The 14,046-nt window shown below is 38.3% G+C and overlaps 1 protein-coding gene across 4 annotated transcripts in view; it reads right to left on the reverse strand.

Moving 5' to 3' along the window:
- The window catches only part of SORCS1 (sortilin related VPS10 domain containing receptor 1), a 588,551-nt gene that overhangs the window by 80,100 nt on the left and 494,405 nt on the right, over positions 1-14,046 (reverse strand). For all 4 annotated transcript variants that reach the window (XM_038009546.2, XM_073019317.1, XM_007964053.3 and 1 more), the window contains exon 18: positions 1,077-1,248. In XM_038009546.2, coding sequence (XP_037865474.1) covers positions 1,077-1,248 — 172 coding nt within the window. The remainder of the gene's footprint in view (positions 1-1,076; positions 1,249-14,046) is intronic.

A 14,046-nucleotide genomic window follows, 5' to 3' on the forward strand; every position in this document is an offset into this window, starting at 1 on the left:
TCATGTCACACTCCAGAGTCTCTGACTTCTCTATACCCCTAGCCTTGCCATGGTTTTTGTTTTTCTTGAGCACAATGCACAACCTGTGAACTTGTTAGAAATGTATATTCTTGGGCCTGACTCCAACCTACTGAATCAGAATCTTTAAGGATGTGGCCAAGAGAACTGTGTTTTCACATGCTCTCCAGGTGATTTTCTTATACCTGGTAAAAACTGAGGGTCACTGGACTATCAGCAGAGGAAGCTGGAAGTCAATGTTATATATTTTAATTCTGGTGTCATTGTTAGCCCTTAAAATCCCTTCGTATTTACAGGGCTTTACACAATGGTAACCATAATTAGGTACCCAGAAAACGTGACTGAGGATAGGACTGCTTGGTTTAATAATTGAGATGATTTAATGTCAGTACTTATCCTTTAGAGACCGTTTTCCTCATTTACAAGATGACAGAATTCCTGTGTATATTCTAAAATATATAAGATAAATTTCATCTTATCCACCATATAAATAGACATTTCAGACAACCATAATCTGGCAAATAATAATGCATGCTTTTAATGATACCCCTGAGGTGCTACACAATACACATTCTTAACTGCCAGATAAATTACACTCAATTATGTTTAGATTGGCCTCAGTGCTATATGCATGACCATCATGTTGCCCTTGGAAAATAAAACCCTGCAGGCTGAGAGGGGATGAAAGTATTAGCATCTCTCAGGTTAGTTTAGTATGTGTATATATTAAATTATTTCAGGAATATTATTTATGTATTCTGAGAAAATGGATTTTGCTAAAATTGCCAATAAGGCAAGATTAAATCTGACAGAGCCTCCAAAAGTAAGAGATTAAGTATGAGTGAAAAACAACTTGTGGTGAAATGTATGTAATTAAAGAAATAGATCAGGGAAGGTGAAGTGATAACAACAAAAACCAAGGAAGTAAAAGTAAAATAAAAATTTTTAAATAGCATCTAAAATGGAGAAAGTTGAAAAAGATACGGAAACAAAACCATGGTTTATTAAGAAAAATCACTGGCCATAGAAAGTAGCAGGGAGATAGGAATCAGTCCTACCTCTTCTAATTGCACCATGAGAGTGACGTTGTGTCCTTGTTCCGCTGTCAGCTTTCCATCAGCCGTGACTATCCGCAGCCCCCGCGGGGCTTTCCCTGGGCACTTCTGTGGTTTAGCAGTGTACTGTTCCCTTACTCCATCAGTGCAATTATTGGAAACCACCTTCCTGTACCTAAATGGAAAGAAGCTCAAGTTGTAAGGCAGCTCATTATAATGTGAATCATTCCCACGTTTCTAAATTAGACATAGTGCCTAGCCCTGAGGACCACCAGTAAGCATGTAACCATCTTTCATGCTACTACGAAGAGTAGGGTTAATTCATATAAAGCACCCAATAGAGAGATAATCATGGTCACACGCTGTATCTATTACTAGCATTGTAACTGAGTTTTATTCATCTCTTAAATTAATGAATCACTTCATTGTGGAGTTGTGGGAAATGCGCAGAAATAGAAGATATAGCCCCTACTCTCACTAAGTTTATGAGCTAGTTGGAGAGACATAGATGGCTAATCTAGGAGATAATTCAAAGGCTATATAATTAAGAACTAGAATGAGTAATAAATATTGCAAAGGAATTTACAATTCAGAGAAAGAATAGATTATGATGGATAGGTGACTCAACATTCATAGATCGCGTAGAGGCTGCTACAGTTATGGTGTAGCACAGACAACACTGGCTAAATTTGATATTTCTACTCAATATTTCATGAGAGGTTATACTGGTTAAATGATCAAACCTCACATTAAAGAGACTTTAGTTTTTGCAGATTGATGCTCTTTTGCTTATTTCTTGTTTTAGCTATAATGGGAAAAAATTTATTCTATAAAATTAACCTATATAATTTATCAGATTCATAGTAAATTAAAATTTGCAATTTTAGGATGACAAACCTTTAAGATTTTTGAGGTTCAGTGTTATCTAGCCATTATCATTTTATACTGTTGGGTCCATAGCAACCACTTTATGTATGTATATATTTGATTTCCCAAGTTTACGTGCCTAGAGTTAGTGGTAGAGCCCAAATGAGAAGCAATCAAAGCTTACTTTCCCCTCTTCTAGACCAGAGGTCAGCAAACTTTTTATATAAAGAGCCAGATAGTCAATGTTTCAGTTTTGTAGGTGATGTAGACTTTGTCACAACTACTTAACTCTGCACTTACTGTATGAAGGCGAACACAGACAACACATGAAAGAATGTATGCAGCTGGATTCCAGAAAGCCTTTATTTACAAAACTGGCATAGTTTTCCAATATGTTTAAGTCCAGTGAATGCCCTTTCCTCTGCGAGAAAGTCAAAGGAGATACTGTCTGGAAAAGTATTTTGAACACTATGGATCACTACAATGTCAATTATTAATGCTTAACTCATTTCATATGTTAAATGTAAGAATTAAATGGGTTAATAATGTACACAGAGTACTTAAAAGTATCCTAATACTCTGCAAGTGCTCAAAAAATATTACCAATTATTTCTATTTAATATTATTACTATTTCTCTTCTCTGTTCAAAACCTTTATGGACTTCATATGACCTTAGGATAAGCTGTAAATTCTGTAATCCTGGGCACTAGCTAATTTTATCAGCTCCTAGCTAATTTTATTCTACTTTCCTGGACTCTTTCTCCCTCATAAGCCCATGTCCATTCTGTTTTTAATTTTCTTGAGAGTACTTGTTTTTTCTCCTTTTCTGCTTCAATGTCCTCTTGCATGCCCTATCATCTGCCTAAAATGTGCCCACCCTTTAAGGTACAGCTTACTTCTTGTCTTCTTTAAGACAATTTCTCTGAATATAAGAGTAAAATGGCAGGAATTTCATATTTAGAGAGTGCTTACTATGTCCTAGTTATTGTGCTAAGTTCTTTACATAAATTAACTCATTTATCTTCAAAAGTATCCATAATACGATACTGTAGCTATTCCCAATAAACAGATGGAGGAATTGAGATTCATAGGTGCCAACCGGTTTTCTCAAGAGCCAGGACCCTAGACAATTTGTAGCACACATCCCCTCTTTACTACTGCACTGCTGCTTTAAATGGAGTGAGATTATCCCTTCTCTAAACCCTTAAAAGAATCCTTATGATTTACTTGATAGGAATTCTTTATACCTTGTATGATTTTCTTCCTGGTGTGGCTGTGTGAACTTCAAGCTCGTTGAGGGCCTCCTTGTGTTCCAGACATTCAAAGCTGGTAATCAGGAGGGCCATACCAGTAACTGTACCAGTTTAAATGTGGAAATATCTGCATATTAATTGGTTATTACCACATCCCCAAACCCTCCAAGCATCTCACTCACCAACCCAGCTATGCTGATCCCTGTCCTTAGAGTCCTTGCTTCTCACAATTCAGCAACTTATGGGTTAACACCTAGCCCATGAGGGGGTCACCGAAACTCTGCTCCAGACACAAGATCACTGCTCATGCTGGTTGGTCATTGTTACGTCTAAGCAATTTGAACATCATTCCATCTGATTTTTTTTTTTTTATACAGTCTCGCTCTGTTGCCCAGGCTTTACTTGGCTCACTGCAGCTTTATCGTGGCTCACTGCTGCTTCCACCTCCTGGGTTCCGGCTATTCTCTTGCTCAGCCACCCAAGTAGCTGGGATTACAGGCATGTGCCACCACGAATGGCTAATTTTTGTATTTTTAGTAGAGATGGGGTTTCACCATATTAGCCAGGCTGGACTCAAACTCCTGGCTCCAAGTGATCCGCCCGCCTCAGCCTCCCAAAGTGCTGGGATTAAAGACATGAGCCATCACACCTGGCCCCATCTGATATATTTTTTAAAAACTCCTTTGTAGTTGCTTATGAGTATATGTATATTAAAAAAGAAAATAAGGGCAGGTGAGAGAGAGAAGGAAATAAAACACAAAATGCATACACTGGTGTATGATAGCATCCTGGTACCAGCAATAGTAGCAAGAAAATGACCAGTGATGCCACCCAGGTTAAGTTTGGTATCTCAGTGAGTTTCACTATGCATCAGAGACTGCCTACAGGTTTCAGAGGTGAGGCACTGTACAAACTGAAGTCAGGTTATGATTTTTAATCACTCAGCATCCAAGCACACCTGTGACCCTCTCTTGGTGTGCAGCTATAGAAACATGGGTTCACCATCACCACTAGTATCATCAGCTAGAGAACATTCTTTTGTTTGTCACTGTTCTGATCAATTGTTACCTTAGGCTTTCCTGAATCCTGCAATAACAGGAGTTCTGCTTAAATCCAAAGCACGAATCCATTCCCCTGGGACTATGCCACAGAGAAGGCTGTTGGTAATTTTTTTAAATGCTCATTAAAAACCATTCTGAAACCATTTTATTTCCTGTATGAAAATGGCATCACATTAGCCCTACCAGACCTGTCCCTGAAATTTAGAAGAAAATTGTGCCGTAATACAGAGTTCATTTACTCAAGTAAGCACACACCTGCTTTCTGCATTACAGAATGGTTCTATTTTCATCCCAGCAGCTGTCCCTGGGTCTGAGTTATATAAATGAATAATGCATTTAATATGTTATTAAATGGGGCTGCTACCTCCGTAATAACAAGGCAACTTATGATTATGTTGGACCTGCGCTCTGAATATTACTGGGATGCATTTAGTTGGTAAAGCATTCTTCAATCTGCCAAGAAGAAAAGTGCTTTGTAATGGCAAGGGAGTCTTTGTACAATTACTGAAAAGGAAACATTCTGCAAATGTGCCTTTGATATTACCGATGGTTCATCAGTAGATAGGATTTTATTACTCCAACAACCTCAGTTTCAGCTATTCTCTTCCTCCCTATCTTGATATGCCTCTGTCACATTTTCCTTTTTGTCCCTACCCTCTTTGATTTTGCTTCTTTGCTACCTGGAAGTCTTAAAAAAGATGGAGGCAATAGGCCGCGAGTGGTGGCTCATGCCTGTAATCCCAGCACTTTGGGAGGCTGAGGCAGGCAGATCACGAGGTCAGGAGATTGAGAACATCCTGGCTAACATGGGGAAACCCAATCTCTACTAAAAATACAAAAACAAAATTAGCTGGGTGTGGTGGCGGGCGCCTGTAGTCCCAGCTACTCCGGAGGCTGAGGTGGGAGAATGGCGTGAACCTGGGAGGCGGAGCTTGCAGTGAGCTGAGATTGTGCCACTGCACTCCAGAGCGAGACTCTGTCTTGAAAGAAAAAAAGAAGGCAATATTTTTCTTTGTGAAAGTAAAACTGGAAGAAAGCATTAAAAGTCTTTGTAGCCCGTGACTTTTCTATTTAGTAGATTTTTTTTCTGACATTTTGAGGTGGTGATGGCAAAATACAGATGTTTTTGAGTATTCAATTTATATTAAGGGGACAGTATATTCTAGCTTAGTAGATCTCAACCCTCTCTACCCTTTGGAATTAGCTGGAGGTACCTTTAAAATAGATGGATACCCAGGCTCTGCAACCAGAAATGTTGATTTGAGAATTATGAGGATCAGTGTGTTTTTGTTTTTAAGTTCCCCGGTGATGCTAGTTTGCAGCCAATGTTAAAGACTACAAATTTAAGAAGACAAAAACCAATAGATGTCGGTGTGGATGTGGTGTAAAGGGAATGCTTATATATGGCTGGTAGGAATGTAAATTAGTACAAATTAGTACCATGTCTATGGAAAGCAGAATGGAAATTTCTTAAAGAACTAAAATTAAATTTACCATTCAATCCAGTAATCCCACTACTGGGTATCTACCAAAAGGAAAAGAAGTCATTATATCAAAAAGACATGTGTACATGTATGTTTATCACAGCACAATTCACAATTGCAAAGACATGGAACCAACTTAAGTGCCTATCAGCTGATGAGTGGATAAAGGAAATGTGGTGTATAAACACAATGGAATACTACTCAGTCATAAAAAAGAATGAAATAATGTCCTTTGAAGCAACTTGGATGGAGCTGGAGGCCATTATTCTATATGAAGTAACTCAGGAATGGAAAATCTAATACCACATGTTCTTACGTATAAGTGGGAGCTAAGCTATGGGTACACAAAGACATAGAGAGTGGTATAATGAACTTTGGAGACTCAGAACGGGTGAGGGAAGAAGGAGGGTGAGAGAAAAAACTACGTGTTGGGTACAATGTATGCTACTCAGATGACAGATGCACTAAAATCTCAGACTTCATCACTACACAATCCATCCATGTAACCAAAAACCACCTGTACTCCAAAAGCTATTGAAATAATATGTATATATATATCCCAAAAATATATAACACTATACATCTGTGTGTGTATATTTTTTTCAAAAAAATAAAACACTACTGACCTGAAGGTTAAAACTAGTGTTGTGGAACCAAATTGTCTGAGTTTAAATTCATTCTCTTACTCCATGAATTTAGGCAATTTACCCATCCTCTCTCAAATCTTTGATTCTTTGCCTACAAATTAGGGATAATTATGGAATCTTTTCCTAAAGTTCTAGGGAAGATTAAATGAGACAATGCATTGAAAAGGGCTTAGCATAGATTTTGGCACATTTAGAACTTAATAAATATTAAAATAACAGAAGTTAGAAAAAAGTATTTAAGTATTAAATATTAACTTGCTATGATAGTTCAAGTTCCCCCAAAATAAAACGGATGTACTTATTGCCAAGGTCGTCTTAAGATCAAATCCAGTTATGTCAATTCCTTTCTTAAAATCATTCAAAATTTCCCATAGGCTTATTCTAAAGAGTAACATTCAGGTTTAAAGTAAAGATCCATGACCTGACCTCAACGCATTTTTCTTGCATCAGCTCATTCCACGGCCTGACATGCTCTCTTAGCCAAGTCATTCTGTATACTAAATGCCTTCTTTTGCCTGTGCTGTTCATTCTGCCCAGGATGCTCCTTCCTACTGACAAACTTCTACTCATCCTTTAAAAAAAAAATCAGCTTCAAAATCATGCTTTTTGTGAAACCTCCTCTTCCCTTTTGTCATGGTAGTTATCACATGCAACCAAGGTGAAACTGGAACTCTAGGTCTTCTTGTACCCCAGGGGGTGTTACTGTCATTGAGCAACGGTGTCCCTCATTTGCACTCACAATAAAAAAAAAAAAAAAAAAGTTTAATTTCTTGGCTTGTGCTATGTGCATTTGCTTTCAAGGGAAAATACTGCCTTGTTACAATGACACTAGACTTAATGAAGCAGGAAATGAAGGAAGCCTTGGGGATGGAGAAGGGGGCTAGTTCTGGGTAGAGTATATGGCTAAGACTCAAAATCTTCCAAATCTACCACCTTAGTAATGTGGGTGTGCAATGACAAAACAGCTATTTGTGTATGTTCATGTGTGTAAATTAAAAGAGCTGTGTAACTATAGATCTTTGACATGAAGACACAGGGCTGCGATGGCATGGCTTAGCAATTAGGGTAGAGAGAGATTCTTCTACCCCTGCATCCAGAGAAACTGCTCCTGAAAAAGTAGTAGTGGTGGCAGCCTAGATTTCCTGATCTCCAGTGAATAGGGATTATTTATACCAGACTTCCAGGCTGACAGACCTCATTGGAGGCTGTATGTTAATCACTCTGACTCTTCATCAATAGATACAGGCATCCCCAAAATGGCCCTTTATTCTTTAACTGCGATCCCATGTGACAAGGTATGCTCAGGGGTGGCAATGTGTCCACATATCAACAATAATCTTATGTAGCAGTCATGGCATCAGCAATCAGGAATAGAGTTCCATGGCTGGCTAAGCAGGCTTTCCAAGTTTCTCTCCTCAAGGCAACAGGTCTTTGGACTATTCCCCTCAACGGAGTAAACAGACCTTGGGATTAAGGGACAGGCATAAGACAGAAGACCAGGTAGAAAGAAGAAAGCTTCTCTTGTATTAAGCAGGATGGAAACACACGTCATTTAATTTGAATAGTAATGGGTATGTGACTTCATTTTGAAGATGAGCTTGATGAAATGGTGAAATGGGACGTATGGCCACACACACTTCACTAAATCACTTAATATCGATAATCATACTGATTGAGAATGCCTCACAGAATCCACTGTCTGAGCCCACCAGTTGTACAACTAAGTTATATGAATTTGTCTTCTATCTTTTGAGCACCTACAGTCCAAGGAATTCTAATACTGAATCCTTTCAATTGGTTATGGAAATGTTAAAGCTTGAAGGGGTCTCTAAGATCACCCAATACTATCCTTTTGTTTTTCACATAGGGAAAAGGAAACACAGTTTAGAGAATTGCACCTCACACAGGGGACGAGTAGCATGTCTGGGACTCTGGACTAAGTTTGGTGTTCTCTTGCCACTGTACCATAGCACCTGGGTAAGAATTGTTAATGCCAAGGCCACTGATGTGGGCAAGAATCGCCATGTGAGAAAGCAAGTCTCCATGTACAGTGATATTCACCTTTTCCTTCATTTCCCAATCCCAATGTCATCCATGAAAAGATGGAAAACCTCATTTAAGAAAGGTACTCTGAAGAGTCAGCTCTGTAGCAACCAACAATTACTGAGTGTGTGCAGTGAGGCTGTACGGTTCCTGGCTAGAAAACAGCTACAGAGGCCCCTGCAGCAATGAGTCTGTAAATAATGCAAGTGATTGCCTTTTTTGTGGACTTTAAATACATGCACCAGTTTTAGGGCCAATTATTCTCCTTGATGCACACTGAAAAATATCCTTGAGAGGAGATCAGACCAAACATCAAAACCCCCACAAGGCAACCAAAACACAATCACCTGGAAAAGATCAAAGCCCCCAAAGACACTGGAAATAGCAAATCTAGGAAATGGCAGGTTAGCAGAATTTAAGTGTTTTATGGCTTATGTAGAGAGGAAGTTTTCAAGTTTTTATTTTTAATTGACACATATTAATTATACATATTTATAAGGTACAGTGTGATGTTTTGATACATATATACATTGTGTAATGATTAAATCCATCATATCCATCACCTCAAACATTTATCCTTTGTGGTGAGAATATTCAAAGTTTTCTGGCTATTTTGAAATATACATAATATTATTAACTATAGTCACTCTACTGTGAAATAAAACACCAAAAGTTATTTATAAAAAGCATATTTTAAAACATTCCAAATGTATGTTGATAGTATAAAGGTAACTATTTTGCTAGAATTTATGTGTGTATTTTTTCTTGGACCCACTATATATTTGTAAATAGATACAGAACTTTAACTTTTTAAATGTATGTATTGTATAAATATACCCATTGGAATCTCTTGAACCCGGGAGGCAGAGGTTGCAGTGAGCCGAGATCATGCCATTGCACTCCAGCCTGGCCAACAGAGTGAGCCTCTATCTCAAAAAAAAAAAAAAAAAAAAAATGAAGTCCCCATTGCATATTGAGAAACTAACCCTGAAGAGCAGTAAGAACTGTCTTTGTATCTTCTTCCATGAAGAATTAATGGACCCTATAAAGAAACTCTACAGATAGAAATTTCTATACATACTTTTTAAAGCACATCTAGAAATATCTCAGGTTAATAGCAAGAAGAAATCTTTCCCTTGAGAAGATTATCTCGATTTCTTAGAATAAACCAACCCAATGCCCACTGTATTTTATATTTACAGAATCTTTTACCATTGGCATGAAACAAGCAACATGCTAGTTAATTTGGCAACTTAAATTTTACAGTATGCTCCCTGGTTCCAAAACAGTATAAACAAGATTTAACCATATATAAGTATCACTAAATGAGCTTGTGCTTGTGGATGTGCATACTGAGATATTTATAGATACTGAAAGAGAAACAAAGAGGAATAAATTTTGGGTTATTTCAGCACTAACATGAAACAAAATAAAAATGAATACTGATTTCATTTTATTTGAGCAAAAGGAACTCGTTCAGTAATCAGCTAAACACATTATCTGACCTGACTGGCATAAAGGGACAGACATGTTTTGGTATACACTGCTTTCATCACTTTCTAATTATGTAACTTTATGAGCCTATGTAGGTTCTTATTTTTGTTTTACAAATGAGAAAACAGAGACTTACATTAAATATGTCCCAGATATTAGTACTGCAGTGACAATTAAACATCAAATACATGTCTGGACTGTGGATTCATAATACAAATAAGTTTTTTCCCTTCTTTCTTTACTCTAGAGGAGTCTTCAGACAATAGTTATTGGTGATGGTACATATTTTATAAGGCGATGACTATGTGCTAGGCATTGTGCTACATGCTTTACATACAGCGTCACATTTAATCAAATTCTGAAGGCAAATAACAAAATGTTATAGGTTAAGGAACTAAGGTCAAGGAAACAAAGTCACTTGCAAAACATAACAGTAAATGGCAGAGGTTAGATTGAACATCCTTAATTGTTTCATTCCAATTACTCCCTTTTTCACCAAACAAAACATCCCCACTTGTATTTCACTCTCAATCCATAACAGGCTGAGGCCCCAGTGCCAGCCTCCTTACTTTCCACCTTCATGTAAAATGACACGTAGAAGCTGTGAGGGCAGAGGGTGAAGAGAGGCAGGGATCCAACTGTGGAGAACACAGCAAGCTCCACTGTTCCACTGTGTGGGTATGAGAAACCGTGATGCCACTGGACCAAGGAGCAGGACTGGTGGTTACAGCCACCTGGAGGGACATTCTGCACCGAGTTCACTTCTTATTCCATCCATCCTTTCTAAGTCCTAGCCAACCTCTAAAACAAAAATTGTGCAACCATTCACTTCTACGTAGTGAAGCTGCTAAATACAATAATAACCGATGCCAGGATTTCTCCGTCATGGAGAAGTGGGTAAACCTGAGAACACTGCTATATACACAGGGAAATAAGCTGACAGTGAAAGTAACCATAGACATTTATAAAGTGAGGTATTTAAGAACTTTTTTTAATAAAAGGAAAGTTTTCCTGCACGCTTCCAAGTAAACTCTCAGAAAGGTGATGCTGGGAGGTTTTGTCATTCACCCCACTCAATTCACTTTCCCACTGCATGTCTGTAACATGAGCTATGCTGTAAGAAAAGGGTGAGACAAGTGAGGTGCCCAGGGAGCAACATTTATGAAGGCGCTCACTCTCTGGCCAACCCTACACTTGGGATTCCTTTGTGCTTCATCCCAGCCCCGAGGCTAATACAGATTCTGCATTGACTGAGCATGAGGTGACCATGGATGCCTTAAAATGGCACTGGACACAGGGTTCCCAGTGGCTGTTTAACTCTTTAAGCACGCAGGCATTGGCATCTGGGCTTGTCCTGGAGAAAACTACCACTGTGGCCCTTCCCCAGGATCATCTCTTGTTCTCTTTGCATGAAATGACTTTCCTCACCTTATTAATTTAGCTAAATCCTACTTCTCCTTCCCCTCAGCTTTCCTTTACAGAATTCACTGGCATCTGAATTTTAAAGGAGGATGGCACTTAATACAAATGAATCTCTAATATGTGGGACTCACAGGCAGTCCGTGAGCAGGAAGCTAGTGTTTTAACCCTTACAAGGGAGAAACGTGGCAATGCCTGATACTCAGGTCTGAGACAGAACCAGTTGGCTGAGTGGAATTTGCATTATGAGCTAACAGAAACACCTCCAATTGCCAAAAGAGACTTAATTCTCTTTGTATTATTTGTATAACAAGTATTATAGGATGAGAATATTAACTGCAGCATTATTTATAGTGGCAGAAAAAGCAAAATAACCCAAATGTCCATGGAAGAAGGATGACTGATAATACTATAATAATACTTAATACCATAGAATTAAATAAATGAGAAAGTATCCTTATATATTCTGACTTAGAAAGATGTTTAAGTCATATTTTTAATGAAAAAGGAAAACAGAAGAACAATGTATCTAGTAGGAAATCACATATAAAAACAACCTCCCAAATTAATTTGTGTATTTTCTCCTGGGACCAGTATTTGCTAGCAAATGCAAAGAAAAGTTTTAGAAGCATGCATATCAAACAGATCACAGTTGTGTGGGGAAAGGGGGCCAGGATTGGGGTGATTATGTAAATTGGCTTTTAAACATATAAAACATACACATTTATTTTGTGACTAAATATTTGTAAGTAAAAATCTAAATGTATAGTGGTAGCATTATTAGTGGCTACAACATTATATACTGAATCTGCTTATAAAATACCACTGAATCAACACATAGCCAAATGACATCTGTGGTGAGGGGCTGGAGTGACATTAAGGGAGACAGAAAGTTTTTTTCCAAGTTCACCGACATTTTACCTCTTACCAACTCGTAAGTTGGCTACAGACAATGCAAATGGGAATTCAGTGGTGTGAGGCCTTCTTTGTAGATGATTTCAGGCCTCTGTCCCAGCTAAGGGTCTTCGTGTTCCTAATGCAAAATGTGTAGTTTAGACAACACGCTGATCAGTGGGGTTATTATTGACAACCATTCCCTTGACTTTCCTGTGTAAGGCCCTATTTGCATATTCACTCCTCCACCTATGAGCATCTTACTTATGAGAGCAGAACATTTACCATACCCGCTGATGGCTGGTATTTATCATATGTTCTCTTCACAAACCAGCTTGCTCACCAATGCTGATGCTTTTCTGCAAAATGTTTAAATGGAACAGGCAAAACTGGTGGATGTAGCAACTCAACAAAAATCATTTGGGGTCAGATGCTATCGTGTAATACCCACTGAAATGAACAAGCCCCTGAGAGCGAAGGTGGAGTCCTAGAAGGTAGAGTTGTAATTTTGTGACTACTAAACATAACAACTGCATTGACCAACATTTATACACCTGGACGCTTATTGCTAAGTCACATTTTAATTGACTTTATAATTTTAATTTTATGTGGCATAGATGGTATTCCTTTTGAATATAAAATTACTTAATCATCACTGATGTTTTATTTGATGTTAGTCAGGATTTATAAGATCTCAATGGGCCAGGTGCAGTGGCTCATGCTTATAATCCCAGCACTTTGGGAGGCCAAGGTGGGTGGATCACGAGGTTAGGAGATCCAGACCATCCTGGCTAACATGGTGAAATCCCGTCTCTACTAAAAATACAAGAAATTAGCTGGGCATGGTGGCGGGCACCTGTAGTCCCAACTACTCTGGAGGCTGGGGCAGGAGAATGGCGTGAACCCGGGAGGCAGAGGTTGTAGCGAGCTGAGATGGCGCCACTGCACTCCAGCCTGGGCGACAGAGCGAGACTCCGTCTCAAAAAAAAAAAAAAATTCTCAATGAACTGAAGAGTGAGGGGTCACAGGTGTCATTCAGCCTTGGTCTATGATTGAGTAGCATCTGGAACAATTTGAGCCCTCTGTGTTTCAGCCTCCTATCATTAATACCAAAGACAGACTAATGTAACTTCCTTGACTGATTGAGCTGGTTATTTAAAAAAAAAAAAAAAAAAAAAAACTCTTAAATTAGCCTTGAAGGGCTTCCAATGCCCTTTACAGTGTCTAAACATGCTAGTACCTGCAAGTAATAAAACTCCTGTCTTTTGCATTCCTTCCCCATTAAGTTTAGTGATTTTATCAACCTTTTCATTTTTTTCCCCCATGGTACCATGCTAAGACCTCACTGACCCATTGCTATAAAAATGTTACTTGTATTTCCTTGGATGTTGTGTTACCATTCAAAAAAATCATAGCTTATTCCTTTATTCAAAGGTTCTAGGAATCCCTAACATCAGAAATAGGAATCATTGCAGTCCTTTTCTATGCCTTTCCCTCCTTGAAAAGAATAGTATCTATCATTTTGATAATCTTAAAAAAAATAAACATATTTAACATTTCGAATACAGAGTACATAAATGGAAGTCTCACCTCCTCAAGTGGATTCTCTGTACTGTGGCTGGCTTGAGAAAGGAGAGGGGGTTTTGTCAAGTAGAAATGGCGGATTGGTAAGGCTCCTACCTCCTTATTTCTCCTTTCTCCTTCTTCCTTCCCTTTCTCTCTCTCTCTCTTTTTTTTTCTTTTTCTTTTTCTTTTTTTTTTTTTTTGTAGAGATGGGGGTTCCCCTATGTTATCCAGGGTTTTCTTGAAC

This window comes from Chlorocebus sabaeus, chromosome 9 (assembly GCF_047675955.1).
Source record: "Chlorocebus sabaeus isolate Y175 chromosome 9, mChlSab1.0.hap1, whole genome shotgun sequence".
Lineage (NCBI taxonomy): Eukaryota > Metazoa > Chordata > Mammalia > Primates > Cercopithecidae > Chlorocebus > Chlorocebus sabaeus.